This window comes from Melanostigma gelatinosum, assembly GCF_949748355.1.
Source record: "Melanostigma gelatinosum genome assembly, chromosome: 6".
NCBI lineage: Eukaryota > Metazoa > Chordata > Actinopteri > Perciformes > Zoarcidae > Melanostigma > Melanostigma gelatinosum.
Genome location: NC_136639.1, coordinates 19,247,060 through 19,273,466, shown reverse-complemented (window position 1 = coordinate 19,273,466; position 26,407 = coordinate 19,247,060). Strand labels below are relative to the sequence as shown.

The window sequence follows — 26,407 nt, the reverse complement described above, 5'->3', positions numbered from 1 at the left end:
GTTACTTTGATGTGATTTGACTAATGCCTTACTGACTGGAGAATATCTGTCTTTTTTACAGAGATGAATCGCTTTCTGTGCCTACTGGCTGTAGTTCTTTACCTGGGCTTGCAATGCCAGGTGAACGCTGAGTAATACCTCTATCCTCCCGCTTAGAATAGCTACACATTAAATGCATTCATTATTTGCTTGATTCCAACTACATTTTACTCTCTTATGTTTTGTATCAATTTGATCAGATCTCAGTCAAAATGTTTGAGTTTGTTTGTTCGTTGTGAGACAAAATATATTTAGTAAAATGCTGTAACTGTGTGGTATGGATGAAAAAGTATCATCGCAGAAATGCACTGGACAAAAACATGAGTATTACGTATGAACAAGAAAATAAACTAGAAAATTCCTAAAGAAATTTTGACAGTGTGGCTTCTACTGCCCGAAGATATCGCAATATATACACATGCCAATGTTACCGGTAGTGTCATTCAGGTTCAATTGAGATAGCGCTACTCTCTTTTCTGCATTTTAGATTCATACTCTTGGATTGAAACTTGTATTTGTGGGGCTTTTATTTTGAAAGGGTGGGAGGGGGGGTGAGAGGGGAAAAGTCCTCTAAAAATATCTAAGACCTGAATGACTGTATGATAGAGAGAGACACAGAGAGGGAGAGAGAGAGACATACATAACGATAGACAGAGAGGCGAGAGAGACAGAGTGAGTGAGTGAGACAGGCAGACAGGAGGTCTAATGATCTTTCCTTGGATATCATGTGTGGATGTGTGTAGAGAGAGACAGACAGAGAGAGAGACACAGACAGGAGGTCTAACAATGCCTTTGACTGAATATCTCCATGTCATATATGTGTGAGAGAGAGAGAGAGAGACTCTGATCTCTCTGGCAATCTTTCTCCTTTGGAGATTGTCCTATGTTTTATCTTTTACAGCTTACATAACTATGGTCCTGCTCTGCCATGTCTTTCCTCGTCTCTCCCTATTGTGTGTGGTGTGTGTAAATGTCACTCGAATCAGGAAACACACACACAGAGAGAGACAGACAGAGAGATAGAGGGAGAGGAGTGTGTGTGCGTGTGTCTCAGTGCCTCTGTGTGTTTATCAACATCACTAATGAGCTCATATAAACACCTGTGTGCTTGGGTACATATTGGTGATTGGAGCACCTGTGTGTTAGAGGCTACTTAAGAGAGCGTGAACAGTGATTTTCAACAAAACTACCTGCCAAACATATGCCCTTCATACAAAAACCATGAGACTAATCAATAAAATATTGATACCGCGAGAGAGATAAGACTCTGGCAAACGCGGAGATGTGTTTTTTATGTTTGTGGTGTTAAAAATGTGAGCTCAAGCGCAATGTGCAAAACTGGTACCGTCTGCGTTCTTTGAGAAATTAGTGGTGAGGTTTAACATGGAGTCTAATGGAGCAGTTGGTTGGAGTTCATGTCGCTCTGTGGCTCTTTGAGCCAAATGTGTAAGTCCGTTGGATTCCACAGACATCTGTGTGCGACAGCACAACATTTCCAAGCTTTTTGGCCAAAATGGTGTATAAAGAGTAAACATTGTGGGAGCTGGAGCAATTTGTTTGGAAAAATCACAGAATATTTTCCTGCTCTGCTCCACTCTGACGGTTATGCTCTCACTCTAGCTCTTAACGAGCTGCGTAATACACACCCATTATAAAATCTGAAACAGACCCAAAATTTTCCTGAAACTTAATCGGTGACTTCATGAAAACTGTGCTTGCTATCAATATGTCCATTTGGCTCAATAAAGTGCAGCGTTTTGTCTACATTTTAAACTTTGAATCATGTTTCTACGTTAAAGTATGGCTCGTCAATATGGGCCCAATGTTAAGTGTTTTTTCGCTCACTTCATGCCGCAACCCCATTCAAGTGAATGGAGAAATTTTGCTCTGTTTTTTGGGATTTTCGGGGAAACCGCTGGGCGAATCTCTCCGAAAAATAGATAGCACACTATTCCCGATCAGGCCGCACGTTTTGATGTATTTTTTCACGCCGCTGTTGGCAACGCTGTGTGAGGACAAGCGCGCCAAACTTTTGGATAAAGCTGATTATTATTAAGCCCGGTGGATAATATACAGTGTGCTTTGGTACAGGCAGTTTTACTGCCTTGTGCCACAAAGCCACACTGAATGAAACAAATTGTATTTTATTCTTTTTCAGAATCCCATTTGAGCAGGAGTGCCATTGAAAGGGCTGTGATTGAAGCCAAGGCCACAGTAGACTCAGCCTATGAGTACTCCAGGAGAGTGTGAGTGTGTAGCCTGCTGAACACATTCTTCCCTACTTTGATTGACCAAAACGTTGATCAACAAAGGTGTATGAAATTGCTATTGAAGACATTCTGACTGAAATCATAAATGTGACCTCTCCACACAATACAGGAGCGTTGAGCGCGTGAGGAGGAATGCAGTCAGTCCGTCAGACATCCTGCGGTTGTTGAAGCAGCCTGTTGGGCAAACCCGTAATGCTGTGCGTGCTGCTGACTACATGCACAATGCCGTTAAACTGATCCAGACGTCTTTGCAAAGACGTCAAAAACGCTCCATCAATGCCACAGGTGTTTATCCTTTAGTTTACAGCTTCACAGAAATTTCTTTCAAACATTTGTAAATCGGTTGCAGCTGAGATGCTCATTTCTTGCCTCTGTTAATTAGATCTGATCTCTGAGGAGGATCTGAAGTTCATTTCTGATCTGACTGGCTGCTCTCCCCGACATCGTCCCCCTACTTGCACAACAATTGGCAATTTGGACAAGTTTCGCACTGCAAGCAGCGCATGCAACAACAAGTGAGGCAACGATTCAATGGCAACATTTTATATTACTGCACATCTATCTCTTAGTTCAGGAAAAATGTCATCATGTCCCTGATTTTGGGTTTGACTTGGGAATTTTGTTGCAAGTTGTCCCTTATCCTTTTCCCTGTATTCCTTTTACTCAGTAAAATTCAACAAATGCAAAGAGACATGAAAGATCTCTTCAAAACAGAGAAGATTAACACAGTAAGGGAATTGTTTTATACTTGCGTAGGGAAAACACCCGCTGGGGATCCGCCAACACGCCTTTCACCCGCTGGCTCCCTGCGGAGTATCAGGATCTAATCTCTCTGCCCAAAGGCTGGGACCCTGCGCACCAAATCAACGGACATCTTCTTCCCTTGGTAACATACTTCCTTTGATAGCATCTTCACTGACCATGGAAGTCCTTTTCACCAAGGTGCTCATTGTCCACATCCTGTTCTCAGGTCAGAGAAGTGTCCAACAGAATTCTGCAAACAGCAAACTCTGATGTGGAGAGCGACACAATCTACAGTCACTTGGTAACAATCTTCGGCCAGTGGACTGATCATGACATGAGCTTCACTCCTCACTCTCCTTCGATCCGCTCGTACAATGACGGGATTGACTGTGAGGAGAGCTGTGACAACACAGAGCCCTGCTTCCCCATTGAGGTCAGTGTTCGCTGCATTACACAAGAAAAGACATGAATTCATCTAAAACACACACACTCAACGAATGTTAATTAACTGTATATTTTCATCGAAACAGGTTCCCCAGGACGACCCTCGCTTTGTCAATAAAACACACAAGTGCATGCCCTTCTCCCGCTCAGCAGCAGGTTGTGGTTCTGGCAACTCCGGCTACATATTTGGTGCAAGCACCGTCCGTCAGCAGATGAACAGTATCACAGCGTTCCTTGATGTAGGTCAGGTGTACGGTGCAGAGGACAACAAAGCTAATTTCCTACGAGACCTCACCTCAGATAAGGGCCGGATGAGAGTTAACAAACAGTACACTGACTACAGCCGTGAGCTCCTGCCCTTCTCCACCATGGTCACCAACATGTGTGCCACACGAGCCAGCGTGACTGATGACCCTGATGCAGAGGAGGTGCCCTGCTTTGTGGCTGGTGAGTAGCAGCATAAACACTGATGTACAAATCTTAAAAGTGTTAAATCCATCATAAGCATTGCACAGGGCTGACAGCACTTTTGTCCTCATTTTATCTGACCATAAAGGTGACGAGCGGTCCAATGAGCAAATTGGTCTGACCGCTTTACACACACTGTTCCTGCGTGAGCACAACCGTCTGGTTTATCTTCTGGCACATGTCAATACTCACTGGGACGGAGAGAGACTCTATCAAGAAGCACGTAAAATCATGGGAGGATATTCGCAGGTTAGAGACACGTTTAGCTGCATGGATTACAGAAATATTGATTTGTCTTCACGTGGTTCAATCAACTCAGTGTATTTTCTGTCTGTTAGGTTCTCACTTTCAGAGACTACTTAGGTCACATTGTTGGTCCAGACTTCATTGCCAGTCATCTTTCCACCTACCCTGGTTATGATGAACACGTGGACCCCTCGATCTCCAATGTGTTCGCTACAGCTGCCTACCGATTCGCTCACCTGATGGTCCAGCCTAAAATGTTTCGTCTTAATGAGATGTATGAGGAGCACCCTGTTTACCCCAGCCCATTGCTGCACAAAGCCTTCTTCACACCGTGGAGGATCGTCTTTGAAGGTAATGCCAAGGTCTTTAACTTATTCGTCGTTCCCTAAGCAGAGAATGAATACAGTTGATTGAAATTAAATTATCTCTCATGTTCCTTAGGTGGTGTGGACCCAATCATCAGGGGCCTGGTGGGTCGTCCGGCCAAGCTGAACACACAGGATCACATGATGTCTGATGAGCTGAGGGACAGGCTCTTTAAATTCACCAGTGAGTTGGCACTGGATCTGGCTGCCCTCAACATGCAGAGAGGAAGAGACCATGGACTCCCTGGTAGTTATTTGGTCTTCATATGTGTTCTTTATATATAGAGTCAATTTTACTTATATATCTCGGATTTTGCAGGCATTACAGATCACACTCCTAAAACATGGCAGCATATTTACCCTGTATGTTATTTTTAGGCTACAACAAATGGCGCGGGTTGTGTGGGCTGACACAACCACAAAATCTGGAAGAGTTGGCTGAAGTGCTAAACAACACAAACATGGCCGAGAATCTGCTGGATCTCTACCAAACACCCGACAACATTGATGTGTGGCTGGGAGGAGTGGCTGAGCCGTTTGTCCCTGGAGGAAGAGTGGGACCTTTGTTTGCTTGCCTGATTGCCCGTCAGTTCCAGCGGATCCGCCAGGGAGACCGGTATGTTTCCTAACTGACATTGCTAAAGATGTGGAGATATTTGTGTTACCTGCACCTATACATGAATGAGAGATTGAGAGATTCATAGACGTTACCAAACTGTCCAATTTCAGACTTTGGTGGGAGAATAATGGGGTATTTACTGAGGCCCAGAAGAAATCACTGAGGGAAACTTCGCTCGCTCGCATTATCTGTGACAACACTGGTATCACCGAAGTACCGGAAAACCCCTTTCTGTACCGGCCTCGTGGCTACGGTTACACCCAGTGTGAGACGATCCCTGCCTTTGATCTCAGTCCATGGAATGAGGATGGTGAGTTGATGTCCTGAAATCCCATCTGACACAGTTGACCAAGACAATCATTTCCGACATTAGAATATTTTGAATATACTGATTTTCATTTTCATTTTCTACCAACACAAGACCCACAATGACCCAAGGCACCAACAGGTAAATCTACAACTCATCCATAAATATTTAAATTGAAAAGTATTACTTGAAATTACTGTAATGGGAATGTCCTGTTGATATAATTGTACTTTCTAATTGTATGTCTTTTTTTCATACAGGACTAAAAAAGGACTAAAAATGATTCTGGTTTGACCTTTTCTCTTTAATTAAAAACATAATAACATCATAAAATATACATTTGTTGTCGTCAACCTTGCTGAAAAAAAGCATTATTTTCCTGTTTTAAAAGATTTTGTATTGGATGAAGGGATATTTCTAATGCACTGATACCTGCACTATATTGTTACATGAAGGGCATAGCTTATTCTACTCTTATTCTTTTGTTGTAAAATGAACTACTGTACAAAATTATGTGAAAACTACTTCACTTAAGATATTATATTTTCTCCTACTTTTCTTCTGAATTATTCAGTTTATTGTCTTTCCCTCATTTCTGAAAATTGTAACGTATTGTACAATTTACAAACATGCAATCCTCAAATGAGATACAAACGCAATAGCTGTCATTTGTAACCAATTTCTTTGGGAACACTGTTTTTTCAGGCTGTACATGTGAAAGTCACCTTTAGTTTGACAATAATAAATGACTGTTATACAGATTAACAACTGCCTCTGAATGATTTTTTTGATGATACACAGCACCTTCAGTGGATCTCACCTTAGTGTGCATACCCAGAAAACCACAGTTGATGATGTTCCTCACCAGACCAGCAGATGGCCCTGACATACAATCTTTTAAGTCTTGAAAGCCTTACCAACCTGTGGTTTTGGATGAACTGAAGTCCTGCTCTGTTCATCTTGAGGATTTAATAGTTTTTTAAGTAAATTAACCGTCAATTTGTAGATGTAGCTTATTTATACTGGTATCATTCAGATCTTGATAAACCTTAGAGGTGAATCTGTGCTTTAAACACATGCACTTCAAACTTTGTATAAGTGAAAGCAACGAATCAAAACAAGTTGATGCTTGGAACTAAATAAAGAGAAGAATGTTCAGAAGGGCGAGGACGTCTGAAACCTGTTGACTGACTATGACAACTAAAAATGTGTTTTGATGGTTTGCCACCATGCTGCCACCGCCCAACATGTAGATCTATATATAGCTCAAAGTATGCCTGCATGATAACCATCACACACATCCCTGACCAATTACAGTGCAGTAAAGTCCAATGTTTTAAATTAATATTTCCTCCTTGGATTAGACCCATTTTAAGTTTGCGGAGGAAGCGTCAGAAGCGTTGCTTTCCTGCACATAAGCAATCATTCTGAGTCGATTACCTGAGGTTTTTAACAAGGCACTGAAACATAATCCTGTGTGTGCACTGGCTGTAATAGTGCTTCTTTTGAGATGAGACAGTCGAAGAACCATTAAATCGATACAAGCAACGCATTTTAACGAGCGCACCTCCCCGCATTTCAGTAGAGGAATTTTATTAAAGTGTGTCATCATATACGGATTTTTCAAGCTTAAGTAGAGCTGTCAATCATGTCAGGGGAAGTGTGTGAGGGACACGGCGACAGGGCGGAGACTCGGCAGCAGGATTCCCCAAGACTGCTCTCAGAATTGGGGGAACATCTGACTTTGTCTCGCACTGGCAGATGGTGGGTTGAGGCGGGATCCAAGGGGGGAGATTTACTTCCATTGTCCAGGCGCACAAACTCTACACAGAGACAATAGTATCGGTAAGGGGCAAAGAAGCAGGGTTTGAAAAAAAAACCTTTTCTTTTCAATGCCAGATGATCAGGAGCTGAAATTATTTTTTGTGTGCAAAAAAAAAGAAGAAAGAACTGCTCTAGCAATGATAACATGATATTCGTTTTGTTGGGCCTAAAAATACCCATTTTGGAACTGAGAATTATTTAAACAATAATGTGATTCATGTAAAATGCAGCGCTTTTATTGACAAAAAATGTGCTTCATGCATTCAACTTTTTAGGTTCGTTACAGCTTATAAGAGCCTTCTAAAGGTGAAAATCATACAAATGTTAAGAAACTTTGTCAGATACAAAATGAGCACTCTTATATCCAGACAATCGTTGTTTCGATTATAACTTGCCAAATCACGCTTGAAGGCAGCTTCTTTTTTTTTACCAGCGTTATTTCTAAACTGATTTCATGACCACTTTGACAAGACATTCTCTTGTATTGATTAAGAACTCTTTTCGGGCACTGTCAGGCAGAGGTCCAAACGCCAATCAGAGCGCAGCCTTGTCTGCTGCTGGCGGAGATTGATGGACCAACCAGACGGCCATTGTTGCGGCTGACGCTGATGCGATGCCTCCTCAGCGGAATCACTGCGTTCAAAGGAGCAGACGGCCGAGCTACTGAATACGCGCATGTCGAGAGCGCACTTGTGTTAGATTTCGACTTTGAATGAATAGACCAAACAGGATTTGCTGTACAGACTATTCAGGGAAGCATGTGAAGGAGAATGGACCCCCCCCCCCCCCCCATGTCAACAAGTATAAAACACTCAGAGATGAACGAATATTAAACATTTAAGCTTTTGCTAACATTTGTCCACACATCTGAGGGTGAGTAATATTGATTGTAAAAGTCCCCCCTCTCTCTCGTCGCCCACGCACACACAAAGAGAAACGGTAATTCCAAGCTCACCATAATTAAAAGCTGTACGTAAACTATTAACAGATGCGAGCAGCTTCTGCTATAACAAATGTAAAATTGTACGTTTTCCCGTCATCGTCAGCCTGGTCCAACTTGATGAGTGAAAAGTTTGCTGCACGAGTCACTGGTTGGATGCTGAGTCTGGCAGAAGTCCAAACAACGGATGCACTTTACACCAATGAGAGCATCCATTTCAACAATCGGTCCCCCATGGCACTAAGGCCCCTCCTCCACGCTCTATCCCGGCAGAGGGTCTCATTCATGCTTCGAGACAGCGGTTCACTGCAAGCTTCCTGGCCCTCGGATGAACTGTTTTGATCCGATCTGGCCCTCTGACAAAGGGAGACTTTCTGCACACACATATTTGAAAGAATATTTCTGAACGGTCTCTCGCTGAACTGTGTGAGGAGTTAGCGCAACGAGCAGGTAAACCTTTGCGCTCGAACTGACGCTGGAGATTTGCGCTTGGACAATGCTTGCAATTAGTGTGGGAATATATCTGTTAGCGTCGTTTCAGCCTTGAAAGAAAGTGTGCGTGGATTTTTAACTGCGGGCGCCTTCTGAAACATCATCACACAGCGTCGGTCACTTGTTCCAAAGCTGTGGAGGAGCGCAGAGCCTTGGGTGGACCTTCTGTTGTTTGCCAAAGTGCTTTAGCTCTCCAGCTCAGTTTATTTTTTCTTAAGTTCAAAAAAAGTGCACCGACACGCGCAGGACGTTGGCTTAAATGTTCGGGATCCAGGAGCATCTGATGCGAGAAGTGAGCGGATTAAAAGAGAGAAGTCTTGCAGAGGAGATGGATCCGGTCCGGTCGTGGGTGCGTAATGTCGGGGTTGTGGATGCGAACGTAGCGGCGCAAAGGTACAGTACAAAGCCAGCTGATCTACTGACATCAATCAACTTCTCACCACTTATTTTCAACAGTTGCGTTCAGTTATCAACGTCACCGTATTTATTTTCAAAATCAGTCCTTGCAAACTACTTGTTGCAAAAGATGACAGGAGCCCCCTTCAAAACGGTTTGCCCCCAACTCATAAAACGTATTTAATTATGGCGTAACTATACTCTATATTATTGTAGTAGTTTTTAAAGTAATAAGACGTTATGTGCGCAGAAACAAAGAAGGCCCATATTGCCAAAACGTAAAACTAATAATCAGAACGATATAGACTTAAACATAATGTCACACACAAGGAGTAACTGTTCAGATAATTTACTCGAGTGTAAAAGTTCAATTTACATACTTAATTCACACAATTCAATTTCAGATCATTTCTGAAAACCTGTGACTAAAGCTGAATTTCCTAAATCAGCTATTTTAGTTCATGGAGCTGAAACACTTTGTATCCTCAGCGGACACGCGCTCTATTTATGGGTTTCATCCGTAGAAGTAAACGTTGTTTTGGTTGTTGAATCATTTTTGTCTTCCACATTCCCCAACATGTTCAATAACCATCTTCATATATATATATTTTTTTTACCAACACAAACACACACATCAGTGCTCTCCGATTGTGTCCACAGTTTAGAAATCAGTTTTAAGTCAGAAAAGCGGCAACAGAGATTTCAAGAAAATAGAACAAGTTAATTAGTATAACACATAAGTCTGAGTAACCATAGAATAGGCATATCAATAGTAATTAAGTGATCCAACAATGGCGCTTCATGAACTGTATTTAGGTTATTTGATAGCATGCAGTATTTTATTTAACGTTAAAATGTAGCCTAATTATAAATAACTCGATTGTAATATTGTATCCCCTACAAAAAAACAAAAAACAAACAAAAAACAACTAAAACACTTATAATGGGCATTTCTGTTTTTTAAACGAAACGTTAAAAAACAATCACGAAATAACTACTCAAGTTTTGATTCATCTGAAAAGAATAAATTGCCAATTAGAATTAATTGACAGAGAAACACACCTGCAGACTATGCCTGCATTTTAAAGTTATTTAAATTCAGTAGTCTATATACACTTACTGTCAGTATTTTTTACCAAGATGCTCCACCATCAGTCCCAAAGTCAAAAAGTGTTGATTTTATTTTCGACTTTTCAGTTTTCAACCTAAAACATAGTTTCAACAATATTTGGTGGTGAGGTTTAACATGGAGTCTAATGGAGCAGTTGGTTGGAGTTCATGTCGCTCTGTGGCTCTTTGAGCCAAATGTGTAAGTCCGTTGGATTCCACAGACATCTGTGTGCGACAGCACAACATTTCCAAGCTTTTTGGCCAAAATGGTGTATAAAGAGTAAACATTGTGGGAGCTGGAGCAATTTGTTTGGAAAAATCACAGAATATTTTCCTGCTCTGCTCCACTGGCTCGTCAATATGGGCCCAATGTTAAGTGTTTTTTCGCTCTCTTCATGCCGCAACCCCATTCAAGTGAATGGAGAAATTTTGCTCTGTTTTTGGGGATTTTCGGGGAAACCACTGGGCGAATCTCTCCGAAAAATAGATAGCACACTATTCCCATCAGGCCGCACGTTTTGATGTATTTTTTCACGCCGCTTTGGCAACGCTGTGTGAGGACAAGCGCGCCAAACTTTTGGATAAAGCTGATTATTATTAAGCCCGGTGGATAATATACAGTGTGCTTTGGTACAGGCAGTTTTACTGCCTTGTGCCACAAAGCCACACTGAATGAAACAAATTGTATTTTATTCTTTTTCAGAATCCCATTTGAGCAGGAGTGCCATTGAAAGGGCTGTGATTGAAGCCAAGGCCACAGTAGACTCAGCCTATGAGTACTCCAGGAGAGTGTGAGTGTGTAGCCTGCTGAACACATTCTTCCCTACTTTGATTGACCAAAACGTTGATCAACAAAGGTGTATGAAATTGCTATTGAAGACATTCTGACTGAAATCATAAATGTGACCTCTCCACACAATACAGGAGCATTGAGCGCGTGAGGAGGAATGCAGTCAGTCCGTCAGACATCCTGCGGTTGTTGAAGCAGCCTGTTGGGCAAACCCTGCTGCTGACTACATGCACAATGCCGTTAAACTGATCCAGACGTCTTTGCAAAGACGTCAAAAACGCTCCATCAATGCCACAGGTGTTTATCCTTTAGTTTACAGCTTCACAGAAATTTCTTTCAAACATTTGTAAATCGGTTGCAGCTGAGATGCTCATTTCTTGCCTCTGTTAATTAGATCTGATCTCTGAGGAGGATCTGAAGTTAATTTCTGATCTGACTGGCTGCTCTCCCCGACATCGTCCCCCTACTTGCACAACAATTGGCAATTTGGACAAGTTTCGCACTGCAAGCAGCGCATGCAACAACAAGTGAGGCAACGATTCAATGGCAACATTTTATATTACTGCACATCTATCTCTTAGTTCAGGAAAAATGTCATCATGTCCCTGATTTTGGGTTTGACTTGGGAATTTTGTTGCAAGTTGTCCCTTATCCTTTTCCCTGTATTCCTTTTACTCAGTAAAATTCAACAAATGCAAAGAGACATGAAAGATCTCTTCAAAACAGAGAAGATTAACACAGTAAGGGAATTGTTTTATACTTGCGTAGGGAAAACACCCGCTGGGGATCCGCCAACACGCCTTTCACCCGCTGGCTCCCTGCGGAGTATCAGGATCTAATCTCTCTGCCCAAAGGCTGGGACCCTGCGCACCAAATCAACGGACATCTTCTTCCCTTGGTAACATACTTCCTTTGATAGCATCTTCACTGACCATGGAAGTCCTTTTCACCAAGGTGCTCATTGTCCACATCCTGTTCTCAGGTCAAAGAAGTGTCCAACAGATTGATGCAAACAACAAACTCTGATGTGGAGAGCGACACAATCTACAGTCACTTGGTAACAATCTTCGGCCAGTGGACTGATCATGACATGACCTTCACTCCTCACTCTCCTTCGATCCGCTCGTACAATGACGGGATTGACTGTGAGAAGAGCTGTGACAACACAGAGCCCTGCTTCCCCATTGAGGTCAGTGTTCGCTGCATTACACAAGAAAAGACATGAATTCATCTAAAACACACACACTCACCGAATGTTAATTAACTGTATATTTTCATCTAAACAGGTTCCCCAGGACGACCCTCGCTTTGTCAATAAAACCCACAAGTGCATGCCCTTCTCCCGCTCAGCAGCAGGTTGTGGTTCTGGCAACTCCGGCCACATATTTGGTGCAAGCACCGTCCGTCAGCAGATGAACGGTATCACAGCGTTCCTTGATGTAGGTCAGGTGTACGGTGCAGAGGACAACAAAGCTAATTTCCTACGAGACCTCACCTCAGATAAGGGCCGGATGAGAGTTAACAAACAGTACACTGACTACAGCCGTGAGCTCCTGCCCTTCTCCACCATGGTCACCAACATGTGTGCCACCCGAGCCAGCATGACTGATGACCCTGATGCAGAGGAGGTGCCCTGCTTTGTGGCTGGTGAGTAGCAGCATAAACACTGATGTACAAATTTTAAAAGTGTTAAATCCATCACAAGCATTGCACAGGGCTGACAGCACTTTTGTCCTCATTTTATCTGACCATAAAGGTGACGAGCGGACCAATGAGCAAATTGGTCTGACCGCTTTACACACACTGTTCCTGCGTGAGCACAACCGTCTGGTTTATCTTCTGGCACATGTCAATACTCACTGGGACGGAGAGAGACTCTATCAAGAAGCACGTAAAATCATGGGAGGATATTCGCAGGTTAGAGACACGTTTAGCTGCATGGATTACAGAAATATTGATTTGTCTTCACGTGGTTCAATCAACTCAGTGTATTTTCTGTCTGTTAGGTTCTCACTTTCAGAGACTTCTTAGGTCACATTGTTGGTCCAGACTTCATTGCCAGTCATCTTTCCACCTACCCTGGTTATGATGAACACGTGGACCCCTCGATCTCCAATGTGTTCGCCACAGCTGCCTACCGATTCGCTCACCTGATGGTCCAGCCTAAAATGTTTCGTCTTAATGAGATGTACAAGGAGCACCCTGTTTACCCCAGCCCATTGCTGCACAAAGCCTTCTTCACACCGTGGAGGATCGTCTTTGAAGGTAATGCCAAGGTCTTTAACTTATTCGTCATTCCCTAAGCAGAGAATGAATACAGTTGATTGAAATTAAATTATCTCTCATGTTCCTTAGGTGGTGTGGACCCAATCATCAGGGGCCTGGTGGGTCGTCCGGCCAAGCTGAACACACAGGATCACATGATGTCTGATGAGCTGAGGGACAGGCTCTTTAAATTCACCAGTGAGTTGGCACTGGATCTGGCTGCCCTCAACATGCAGAGAGGAAGAGACCATGGACTCCCTGGTAGTTATTTAGTCTTCATATGTGTTCTTTATATATTGAGTCAATTTTACTTATATATCTCGGATTTTGCAGGCATTACAGATCACACTCCTAAAACATGGCAGCATATTTACCCTGTATGTTATTTTTAGGCTACAACAAATGGCGCGGGTTGTGTGGGCTGACACAACCACAAAATCTGGAAGAGTTGGCTGAAGTGCTAAACAACACAAACATGGCCGAGAATCTGCTGGATCTCTACCAAACACCCGACAACATTGATGTGTGGCTGGGAGGAGTGGCTGAGCCGTTTGTCCCTGGAGGAAGAGTGGGACCTTTGTTTGCTTGCCTGATTGCCCGTCAGTTCCAGCGGATCCGCCAGGGAGACCGGTATGTTTCCTAACTGACATTGCTAAAGATGTGGAGATATTTGTGTTACCTGCACCTATACATTAATGAGAGATTGAGAGATTCATAGACGTTACCAAACTGTCCAATTTCAGACTTTGGTGGGAGAATAATGGGGTATTTACTGAGGCCCAGAAGAAATCACTGAGGGAAACTTCGCTCGCTCGCATTATCTGTGACAACACTGGTATCACCGAAGTACCGAAAAACCCCTTTCTGTACCGGCCTCGTGGCTACGGTTACACCCAGTGTGAGACGATCCCTGCCTTTGATCTCAGTCCATGGAATGAGGATGGTGAGTTGATGTCCTGAAATCCCATCTGACACAGTTGACCAAGACAATCATTTCCGACATTAGAATATTTTGAATATACTGATTTTCATTTTCATTTTCTACCAACACAAGACCCACATGGACCCAAGGCACCAACAGGTAAATCTACAACTCATCCATAAATATTTAAATTGAAAAGTATTACTTGAAATTACTGTAATGGGAATGTCCTGTTGATATAATTGTACTTTCTAATTGCATGTCTTTTTTTCATACAGGACCATATGGACCTCCTGGACCTCATTTCACCTTTGAGCAAGTGGCTTTCTCTATGCGACTTGGCAACGACATACCCCAAGCCGGAGTGCCCCTCCACTTCAGTGAGGCCATCTACAATGGACAGAACAGCTATAACCCAAAGACAGGGATGTTTACATCTCCGCATCCAGGCGTGTATGAATTCCAGTTCCACTGCACCATCTTCCAAAAGGATGGCAGTATAGATCTGATGCGTAACGAAAATTTGATCGTGCACTCATTCACCACCTGGAAGACAGGTTACCTCACAGCTAGTGGCAACACCTACATTAAGCTTAACAAGGGAGACAATGTCTATCTGGTGGCCAACCACGATGGCAACGGTTTGACCCATGACTGTTTCTTCTCAGGGCATTTTCTGTTCTCTGAGTAGGAGCTCTTGAAACAGCTTTTGACCTGCAGCATCCCTAAAATGCTGCAAACGGAAATCTGTTTTGACCAGTTATTGAGTCTAATATACCTCTTAGTTGCTGCCAATAGGATGAGATAATCACACTTTCAGTGCAGTTTCCTGCTTTGCACAAGAATTCAATGCACTACAGGTGTTAAAAATGATTCTGGTTTGACCTTTTCTCAGGAGCAGAGCTATGCTGAGACTTTAATTAAAAACAAAATAACATCATAAAATATACATTTGTTGTCGTGAACCTTGCTGAAAAAAAAGCATTATTTTACTGTTTTAAAAGATTTTGTATTGGATGAAGGGATATTTATAATGCACTGATACCTGCACTATATTGTTACATGAAGGGCATAGCTTATTCTACTCTTATTCTTTTGTTGTAAAATGAACTACTGTAAAACATTATGTGAAAACTACTTCACTTAAGATATTATATTTTCTCCTACTTTTCTTTTGAATTATTCAGTTTATTGTCTTTCCCTCATTTCTGAAAATTGTAACGTATTGTACAATTTACAAACATGCAATCCTCAAATAAGACACAAACGCGATAGCTGTCATTTGTAACCAATTTCTTTGGGAACACTGTTTTTATTTGTTATAGTGTTCCTGACTGAATTTATGCTTAAGCTTCATTAATAGCGGTCTCCTAGTCAAAAGTCCTGTCAGCCTTCTGTAGACTATGTTGCTCTTTAAACTAAGCAGTTGCTCTGACAGTCTACGCAGTTGGGTTTTTCATTGCAATAAAAGATTTTTAGGGTTTTTTTGGGGGAGTTTTTCCTGTTCCGATGTGAGGGTCCCGGGACAAGAGGATGTCAAATGTGTACATATTGTAAAGCCCTCTGAGGCAAATTTGTAATTTGTGATTTTGGGCTATACAAAAATAAATTGAATTGAATTGAATTGAATTGAACTCAAGGCCGATGTAAAAATCATTAAACAGGACATTAATTCGTGCAAGAAGGAAACAGAGTTGATTCACATACAGAATATATATCAAGGCTGCTCAGAGGGCTGTCTCTGAGTCTCTGATATTTATACTGAGGATAACATACAAGTGCGTTGGAACAGAGTCATTTGCATAAGTTCTGGACACATCACTTTGGAGATGTTTCTTTGACAATTTGTTCTGTTAAAGGGTAATCTTATCCTAATCAGGAAACGTCATGGTTGCAATCAGCCTACGTATATACTGACGTGAACACAACAGATTTACTATCTTCTCTTGACGCCCCTTTGAACTTAATTGAATTGTTAGAATTTGAGTCGATAGGTGGGAGTGCTTATATAATTACTCTTTAATATCCCACACACCCTTCGCCAACAAATTAATTTTTTTCACTTGATAACTGCGACAAAATGTTGCCAAAACACACTTCATAACCAAAGACAACGTACTGAAGTGTCTGCCAAATTAACCTTTTTGTTATTTTTTTTACTGACAAAGGTACACAAATATCTACACAAAGACTCAAAGGTCCAAACTAGTTTAGATCATATAAAATGGAACCATATAGGTCCTGCAAAAAGGGCATGGACCTGTTTTTGAAAGCACTACTATATATAGGGGAAACAAGTTGGGAAATTCCGGGTGCCACGTCACATTAAATAATCATCAATCGTCAATCATTTTTAAAAGGCGTAGCATTATGGCTCACCGCCAACCACACCTTGTTCTATTTCTGTCTGGCTTACTAACACTCTGTCTGGTTTACTAACACATCCCACAAATTGTCAATCTGAATTGTCAATCTGCCCTCGGATTGGGTTCAATTTAAATGTGCTAAAATCTAATTGAAAATTGGAAAAAAAGACGAGTTTATACATGGATGGATCGGTTGTGGCTCATAAAGGACTTTTCACAGGAGACATTCTTACTTGTCAAAAGAACAGATGTCACTAATAACACTAACGAACGATGGCTGTTTTATTCCAGTGTCCCCGTTTGACTTTGATTTGCATAAACAATACTGCGCATGCACACTCGCACTTGTGTGTGTGTGTGTCACACATTGCTAAAACCCAAGACACCCGTGTGGAATATGCGCATAAATGTAATACATTTAATAATATTAAAGAACAGGTTGTTTGGTAATTGTGAAACATATAAAGGGCCTGGCTACATATAAAAAGTGAATTAGTTTGGACAAATAAAACAATGCTTTTATGTTTCACTCATTTTAGTTTGGAATCCAATAAGAGAAGCACACTTAAGTTTTCGTCATTTAAAAAGCTGGAATCCTCTTAATTTTATCAGAATATCCATCGGCCCACACGCCATTTTTACATTAGCTGATTACCGAATGATCTTAGGCACCAAATACTTTACAATTGGTGCAGAAATATGTTTTTGTTTCCCTCGCACGCAATGGACTTTCATGCCCGAGTGTCATGCCATTGATGTTTCTATTCCAGGAAGTTACTGGCACTCTCTGACAATGACTTTCCCGTAAACGCTAGCATTATTAGAATGTATCCTGTTATTATAATGGCTGACATCATTATTTATATTTTTTAGAACCATAAAATATTCACAGAGCTCTTTTAAAAAGAAAATGAATTTAAATTATTTAAAAAAATTCTCCGCAACAAGAACTGTTGACGAAAATCACGTAACTGCGGTAAAAGCTAAAATGAAAAACAAAACAAAAAAACTGTTTAAAAAAGAACTGTTATTTAAATGTTTTGTTATGCAAAAGCTATATTTATAACATTTGAGAGAACAGGCTATAGCGCCACAGCAGTTTAGTCCGAAATGATTACATTTTATTTCGTACAGATTTTAAGAATTTACAAAGAAAGACATAAATGCATGACAAAAATGAAACAATAAATTATAAAGCAAAATGTGTCACTATGTGAGAGATTATTTTCTCTTTCTCACTAACCAATAATAACGTTGTTAATTATTCCTGGCAACGTCTTCCTCTGCCGGACCTGAATTTTGTCTTTACGATTAGATAAAACAAGATTAGCGTATCGTCACACAAACTTTGGCCTGATCTCAACTGATCTTCAGTGAGAGGATATATAGTCTTCCTCATTGCTCTATTTTCCATAAATGGAACACTTGAAGTTGCTCGACAGCAATCCTGCTGCAGATGCGGAACTATGAAGACAAAAACATAATCCATTGTCTGAGAAACATTCCTGATAAACATGGGCGTTAAATGACGCGTCATCCAGCGAATAAAAGGACTGCATGCATCTAGAAATAATCGCAGGACACGACTTTTCACTTTTCAAAGGTTACTTTGATGTGATTTGACCAATGCCTTACTGACTGGAGAATATCTGTCTTTTTTACAGAGATGAATCGCTTTCTGTGCCTACTGGCTGTAGTTCTTTACCTGGGCTTGCAATGCCAGGTGAACGCTGGTGAGTAATACCTCTATCCTCCCACTTAGAATAGCTACACATTAAATGCATTCATTATTTGCTTGATTCCAACTACATTTTACTCTCTTATGTTTTGTATCAATTTGATCAGATCTCAGTCAAAATGTTTGAGTTTGTTTGTTCATTGTGAGACAAAATATATTTAGTAAAATGCTGTAACTGTGTGGTATGGATGAAAAAGTATCATCTCAGAAATGCACTGGACAAAAACATGAGTATTACGTATGAACAAGAAAATAAACTAGAAAATTCCTAAAGAAATTTTGACAGTGTGGCTTCTACTGCCCGAAGATATCGCAATATATACACACGCCAATGTTACCGGTATTGTCATTCAGGTTCAATTGAGATAGCGCTACTCTCTTTTCTGCATTTTAGATTCATACTCTTGGATTGAAACTTGTATTTGTGGGGCTTTTATTTTGAAAGGGTGGGAGGGGGGGTGAGAGGGGAAAAGTCCTCTAAAAATATCTAACACCTGAATGACTGTATGATAGAGAGAGACACAGAGAGGGAGAGGGAGAGACATACATAACGATAGACAGAGAGGAGAGAGAGACAGAGTGAGTGAGTGAGACAGGCAGACAGGAGGTCTAATGATCTTTCCTTGGATATCATGTGTGGATGTGTGTAGAGAGAGACGGACAGAGAGAGAGACACAGACAGGAGGTCTAACAATGCCTTTGACTGAATATCTCCATGTCATATATGTGTGAGAGAGAGAGAGAGAGAGAGAGAGAGAGAGAGAGAGACTCTGATCTCTCTGGCAATCTTTCTCCTTTGGAGATTGTCCTATGTTTTATCTTTTACAGCTTACATAACTATGGTCCTGCTCTGCCATGTCTTTCCTCGTCTCTCCCTATTGTGTGTGGTGTGTGTAAATGTCACTCGAATCAGGAAACACACACACAGAGAGAGACAGACAGAGAGATAGAGGGAGAGGAGTGTGTGTGCGTGTGTCTCAGTGCCTCTGTGTGTTTATCAACATCACTAATGAGCTCATATAAACACCTGTGTGCTTGGGTACATATTGGTGATTGGAGCACCTGTGTGTTAGAGGCTACTTAAGAGAGCGTGAACAGTGATTTTCAACAAAACTACCTGCCAAACATATGCCCTTCATACAAAAACCATGAGACTAATCAATAAAATATTGATACCGCGAGAGAGATAAGACTCTGGCAAACGCGGAGATGTGTTTTTTATGTTTGTGGTGTTAAAAATGTGAGCTCAAGCGCAATGTGCAAAACTGGTACCGTCTGCGTTCTTTGAGAAATTAGTGGTGAGGTTTAACATGGAGTCTAATGGAGCAGTTGGTTGGAGTTCATGTCGCTCTGTGGCTCTTTGAGCCAAATGTGTAAGTCCGTTGGATTCCACAGACATCTGTGTGCGACAGCACAACATTTCCAAGCTTTTTGGCCAAAATGGTGTATAAAGAGTAAACATTGTGGGAGCTGGAGCAATTTGTTTGGAAAAATCACAGAATATTTTCCTGCTCTGCTCCACTCTGACGGTTATGCTCTCACTCTAGCTCTTAACGAGCTGCGTAATACACACCCATTATAAAATCTGAAACAGACCCAAAATTTTCCTGAAACTTAATCGGTGACTTCATGAAAACTGTGCTTGCTATCAATATGTCCATTTGGCTCAATAAAGTGCAGCGTTTTGTCTACATTTTAAACTTTGAATCATGTTTCTACGTTAAAGTATGGCTCGTCAATATGGGCCCAATGTTAAGTGTTTTTTCGCTCACTTCATGCCGCAACCCCATTCAAGTGAATGGAGAAATTTTGCTCTGTTTTTTGGGATTTTCGGGGAAACCGCTGGGCGAATCTCTCCGAAAAATAGATAGCACACTATTCCCGATCAGGCCGCACGTTTTGATGTATTTTTTCACGCTGCTGTTGGCAACGCTGTGTGAGGACAAGCGCGCCAAACTTTTGGATAAAGCTGATTATTATTAAGCCCGGTGGATAATATACAGTGTGCTTTGGTACAGGCAGTTTTACTGCCTTGTGCCACAAAGCCACACTGAATGAAACAAATTGTATTTTATTCTTTTTCAGAATCCCATTTGAGCAGGAGTGCCATTGAAAGGGCTGTGATTGAAGCCAAGGCCACAGTAGACTCAGCCTATGAGTACTCCAGGAGAGTGTGAGTGTGTAGCCTGCTGAACACATTCTTCCCTACTTTGATTGACCAAAACGTTGATCAACAAAGGTGTATGAAATTGCTATTGAAGACATTCTGACTGAAATCATAAATGTGACCTCTCCACACAATACAGGAGCGTTGAGCGTGTGAGGAGGAATGCAGTCAGTCCGTCAGACATCCTGCGGTTGTTGAAGCAGCCTGTTGGGCAAACCCGTAATGCTGTGCGTGCTGCTGACTACATGCACAATGCCGTTAAACTGATCCAGACGTCTTTGCAAAGACGTCAAAAACGCTCCATCAATGCCACAGGTGTTTATCCTTTAGTTTACAGCTTCACAGAAATTTCTTTCAAACATTTGTAAATCGGTTGCAGCTGAGATGCTCATTTCTTGCCTCTGTTAATTAGATCTGATCTCTGAGGAGGATCTGAAGTTCATTTCTGATCTGACTGGCTGCTCTCCCCGACATCGTCCCCCTACTTGCACAACAATTGGCAATTTGGACAAGTTTCGCACTGCAAGCAGCGCATGCAACAACAAGTGAGGCAACGATTCAATGGCAACATTTTATATTACTGCACATCTATCTCTTAGTTCAGGAAAAATGTCATCATGTCCCTGATTTTGGGTTTGACTTGGGAATTTTGTTGCAAGTTGTCCCTTATCCTTTTCCCTGTATTCCTTTTACTCAGTAAAATTCAACAAATGCAAAGAGACATGAAAGATCTCTTCAAAACAGAGAAGATTAACACAGTAAGGGAATTGTTTTATACTTGCGTAGGGAACACACCCGCTGGGGATCCGCCAACACGCCTTTCACCCGCTGGCTCCCTGCGGAGTATCAGGATCTAATCTCTCTGCCCAAAGGCTGGGACCCTGCGCACCAAATCAACGGACATCTTCTTCCCTTGGTAACATACTTCCTTTGATAGCATCTTCACTGACCATGGAAGTCCTTTTCATCAAGGTGCTCATTGTCCACATCCTGTTCTCAGGTCAGAGAAGTGTCCAACAGAATTCTGCAAACAGCAAACTCTGATGTGGAGAGCGACACAATCTACAGTCACTTGGTAACAATCTTCGGCCAGTGGACTGATCATGACATGAGCTTCACTCCTCACTCTCCTTCGATCCGCTCGTACAATGACGGGATTGACTGTGAGGAGAGCTGTGACAACACAGAGCCCTGCTTCCCCATTGAGGTCAGTCTTCGCTGCATTACACAAGAAAAGACATGAATTCATCTAAAACACACACACTCAACGAATGTTAATTAACTGTATATTTTCATCGAAACAGGTTCCCCAGGACGACCCTCGCTTTGTCAATAAAACACACAAGTGCATGCCCTTCTCCCGCTCAGCAGCAGGTTGTGGTTCTGGCAACTCCGGCTACATATTTGGTGCAAGCACCGTCCGTCAGCAGATGAACAGTATCACAGCGTTCCTTGATGTAGGTCAGGTGTACGGTGCAGAGGACAACAAAGCTAATTTCCTACGAGACCTCACCTCAGATAAGGGCCGGATGAGAGTTAACAAACAGTACACTGACTACAGCCGTGAGCTCCTGCCCTTCTCCACCATGGTCACCAACATGTGTGCCACACGAGCCAGCGTGACTGATGACCCTGATGCAGAGGAGGTGCCCTGCTTTGTGGCTGGTGAGTAGCAGCATAAACACTGATGTACAAATCTTAAAAGTGTTAAATCCATCATAAGCATTGCACAGGGCTGACAGCACTTTTGTCCTCATTTTATCTGACCATAAAGGTGACGAGCGGTCCAATGAGCAAATTGGTCTGACCGCTTTACACACACTGTTCCTGCGTGAGCACAACCGTCTGGTTTATCTTCTGGCACATGTCAATACTCACTGGGACGGAGAGAGACTCTATCAAGAAGCACGTAAAATCATGGGAGGATATTCGCAGGTTAGAGACACGTTTAGCTGCATGGATTACAGAAATATTGATTTGTCTTCACGTGGTTCAATCAACTCAGTGTATTTTCTGTCTGTTAGGTTCTCACTTTCAGAGACTACTTAGGTCACATTGTTGGTCCAGACTTCATTGCCAGTCATCTTTCCACCTACCCTGGTTATGATGAACACGTGGACCCCTCGATCTCCAATGTGTTCGCTACAGCTGCCTACCGATTCGCTCACCTGATGGTCCAGCCTAAAATGTTTCGTCTTAATGAGATGTATGAGGAGCACCCTGTTTACCCCAGCCCATTGCTGCACAAAGCCTTCTTCACACCGTGGAGGATCGTCTTTGAAGGTAATGCCAAGGTCTTTAACTTATTCGTCGTTCCCTAAGCAGAGAATGAATACAGTTGATTGAAATTAAATTATCTCTCATGTTCCTTAGGTGGTGTGGACCCAATCATCAGGGGCCTGGTGGGTCGTCCGGCCAAGCTGAACACACAGGATCACATGATGTCTGATGAGCTGAGGGACAGGCTCTTTAAATTCACCAGTGAGTTGGCACTGGATCTGGCTGCCCTCAACATGCAGAGAGGAAGAGACCATGGACTCCCTGGTAGTTATTTGGTCTTCATATGTGTTCTTTATATATAGAGTCAATTTTACTTATATATCTCGGATTTTGCAGGCATTACAGATCACACTCCTAAAACATGGCAGCATATTTACCCTGTATGTTATTTTTAGGCTACAACAAATGGCGCGGGTTGTGTGGGCTGACACAACCACAAAATCTGGAAGAGTTGGCTGAAGTGCTAAACAACACAAACATGGCCGAGAATCTGCTGGATCTCTACCAAACACCCGACAACATTGATGTGTGGCTGGGAGGAGTGGCTGAGCCGTTTGTCCCTGGAGGAAGAGTGGGACCTTTGTTTGCTTGCCTGATTGCCCGTCAGTTCCAGCAGATCCGCCAGGGAGACCGGTATGTTTCCTAACTGACATTGCTAAAGATGTGGAGATATTTGTGTTACCTGCACCTATACATGAATGAGAGATTGAGAGATTCATAGACGTTACCAAACTGTCCAATTTCAGACTTTGGTGGGAGAATAATGGGGTATTTACTGAGGCCCAGAAGAAATCACTGAGGGAAACTTCGCTCGCTCGCATTATCTGTGACAACACTGGTATCACCGAAGTACCGGAAAACCCCTTTCTGTACCGGCCTCGTGGCTACGGTTACACCCAGTGTGAGACGATCCCTGCCTTTGATCTCAGTCCATGGAATGAGGATGGTGAGTTGATGTCCTGAAATCCCATCTGACACAGTTGACCAAGACAATCATTTCCGACATTAGAATATTTTGAATATACTGATTTTCATTTTCATTTTCTACCAACACAAGACCCACAATGACCCAAGGCACCAACAGGTAAATCTACAACTCATCCATAAATATTTAAATTGAAAAGTATTACTTGAAATTACTGTAATGGGAATGTCCTGTTGATATAATTGTACTTTCTAATTGTATGTCTTTTTTTCATACAGGACTAAAAAAGGACTAAAAATGATTCTGGTTTGACCTTTTCTCTTTAATTAAAAACATAATAACATCATAAAATATACATTTGTTGTCGTCAACCTTGCTGAAAAAAAGCATTATTTTCCTGTTTTAAAAGATTTTGTATTGGATGAAGGGATATTTCTAATGCACTGATACCTGCACTATATTGTTACATGAAGGGCATAGCTTATTCTACTCTTATTCTTTTGTTGTAAAATGAACTACTGTACAAAATTATGTGAAAACTACTTCACTTAAGATATTATATTTTCTCCTACTTTTCTTCTGAATTATTCAGTTTATTGTCTTTCCCTCATTTCTGAAAATTGTAACGTATTGTACAATTTACAAACATGCAATCCTCAAATGAGATACAAACGCAATAGCTGTCATTTGTAACCAATTTCTTTGGGAACACTGTTTTTTCAGGCTGTACATGTGAAAGTCACCTTTAGTTTGACAATAATAAATGACTGTTATACAGATTAACAACTGCCTCTGAATGATTTTTTTGATGATACACAGCACCTTCAGTGGATCTCACCTTAGTGTGCATACCCAGAAAACCACAGTTGATGATGTTCCTCACCAGACCAGCAGATGGCCCTGACATACAATCTTTTAAATCTTGAAAGCCTTACCAACCTGTGGTTTTGGATGAACTGAAGTCCTGCTCTGTTCATCTTGAGGATTTAATAGTTTTTTTAATAAATTAACCGTCAATTTGTAGATGTAGCTTATTTATACTGGTATCATTCAGATCTTGATACACCTTAGAGGTGAATCTGTGCTTTAAACACATGCACTTCAAACTTTGTATAAGTGAAAGCAACGAATCAAAACAAGTTGATGCTTGGAACTAAATAAAGAGAAGAATGTTCAGAAGGGCGAGGACGTCTGAAACCTGTTGACTGACTATGACAACTAAAAATGTGTTTTGATGGTTTGCCACCATGCTGCCACCGCCCAACATGTAGATCTATATATAGCTCAAAGTATGCCTGCATGATAACCATCACACACATCCCTGACCAATTACAGTGCAGTAAAGTCCAATGTTTTAAATTCATATTTCCTCCTTGGATTAGACCCATTTTAAGTTTGCGGAGGAAGCGTCAGAAGCGTTGCTTTCCTGCACATAAGCAATCATTCTGAGTCGATTACCTGAGGTTTTTAACAAGGCACTGAAACATAATCCTGTGTGTGCACTGGCTGTAATAGTGCTTCTTTTGAGATGAGACAGTCGAAGAACCATTAAATCGATACAAGCAACGCATTTTAACGAGCGCACCTCCCCGCATTTCAGTAGAGGAATTTTATTAAAGTGTGTCATCATATACGGATTTTTCAAGCTTAAGTAGAGTTGTCAATCATGTCAGGGGAAGTGTGTGAGGGACACGGCGACAGGGCGGAGACTCGGCAGCAGGATTCCCCAAGACTGCTCTCAGAATTGGGGGAACATCTGACTTTGTCTCGCACTGGCAGATGGTGGGTTGAGGCGGGATCCAAGGGGGGAGATTTACTTCCATTGTCCAGGCGCACAAACTCTACACAGAGACAATAGTATCGGTAAGGGGCAAAGAAGCAGGGTTTGAAAAAAACCCCTTTTCTTTTCAATGCCAGATGATCAGGAGCTGAAATTATTTTTTGTGTGCAAAAAAAAAAAGAAAGAACTGCTCTAGCAATGATAACATGATATTCGTTTTGTTGGGCCTAAAAATACCCATTTTGGAACTGAGAATTATTTAAACAATAATGTGATTCATGTAAAATGCAGCGCTTTTATTGACAAAAAATGTGCTTCATGCATTCAACTTTTTAGGTTCATTACAGCTTATAAGAGCCTTCTAAAGGTGAAAATCATACAAATATTAAGAAACTTTGTCAGATCCAAAATGAGCACTCTTATATCCAGACAATCGTTGTTTCGATTATAACTTGCCAAATCACGCTTGAAGGCAGCTTCTTTTTTTTACCAGCGTTATTTCTAAACTGATTTCATGACCACTTTGACAAGACATTCTCTTGTATTGATTAAGAACTCTTTTCGGGCACTGTCAGGCAGAGGTCCAAACGCCAATCAGAGCGCAGCCTTGTCTGCTGCTGGCGGAGATTGATGGACCAACCAGACGGCCATTGTTGCGGCTGACGCTGATGCGATGCCTCCTCAGCGGAATCACTGCGTTCAAAGGAGCAGACGGCCGAGCTACTGAATACGCGCATGTCGAGAGCGCACTTGTGTTAGATTTCGACTTTGAATGAATAGACCAAACAGGATTTGCTGTACAGACTATTCAGGGAAGCATGTGAAGGAGAATGGACCCCCCCCCCCCCCCCATGTCAACAAGTATAAAACACTCAGAGATGAACGAATATTAAACATTTAAGCTTTTGCT

At 41.7% G+C, this 26,407-nt stretch overlaps 1 protein-coding gene and 1 pseudogene across 2 annotated transcripts; both read left to right on the top strand.

Annotated features, from left to right (window-relative positions):
- The first annotated feature begins 63 nt into the window (after nt 1-63).
- LOC306778183 (eosinophil peroxidase-like) lies at nt 64-14,932 on the top strand (annotated as a pseudogene). The gene is made up of 14 exons: nt 64-131; nt 2,198-2,285; nt 2,419-2,594; nt 11,449-11,581; nt 11,823-11,952; nt 12,037-12,243; nt 12,341-12,701; nt 12,811-12,971; nt 13,061-13,319; nt 13,410-13,580; nt 13,712-13,949; nt 14,063-14,262; nt 14,374-14,400; nt 14,520-14,932. The product of its transcript is annotated as an eosinophil peroxidase-like (transcript).
- A 3,268-nt stretch (nt 14,933-18,200) lies between these two features.
- Nucleotides 18,201-24,486, top strand: LOC306778185 (eosinophil peroxidase-like). Its single transcript, XM_079269614.1, has 14 exons — nt 18,201-18,340; nt 20,431-20,518; nt 20,652-20,827; nt 20,925-21,057; nt 21,299-21,428; nt 21,513-21,719; nt 21,817-22,177; nt 22,287-22,447; nt 22,537-22,795; nt 22,886-23,056; nt 23,188-23,425; nt 23,539-23,738; nt 23,850-23,876; nt 23,996-24,486. Exons 1-13 carry the CDS (start codon nt 18,274-18,276, stop codon nt 23,858-23,860), a joined length of 2,202 nt encoding a protein of 733 aa, XP_079125740.1. The 5' UTR covers nt 18,201-18,273; the 3' UTR covers nt 23,861-23,876; nt 23,996-24,486.
- The last annotated feature ends 1,921 nt before the right edge of the window (nt 24,487-26,407 follow it).

Excerpts from the sequence above, each read along its gene's own strand:
- LOC306778185 (XM_079269614.1), top strand. The coding sequence starts at position 18,274 with ATGAATCGCTTTCTGTGCCTACTGGCTGTAGTTCTTTACCTGGGCTTG. Across the intron at positions 18,341-20,430 it reads GCAATGCCAGGTGAACGCTG|AATCCCATTTGAGCAGGAGT; the intron begins GTGAGTAATACC and ends ATTCTTTTTCAG. Across the intron at positions 22,448-22,536 it reads TCATGGGAGGATATTCGCAG|GTTCTCACTTTCAGAGACTA; the intron begins GTTAGAGACACG and ends TCTGTCTGTTAG.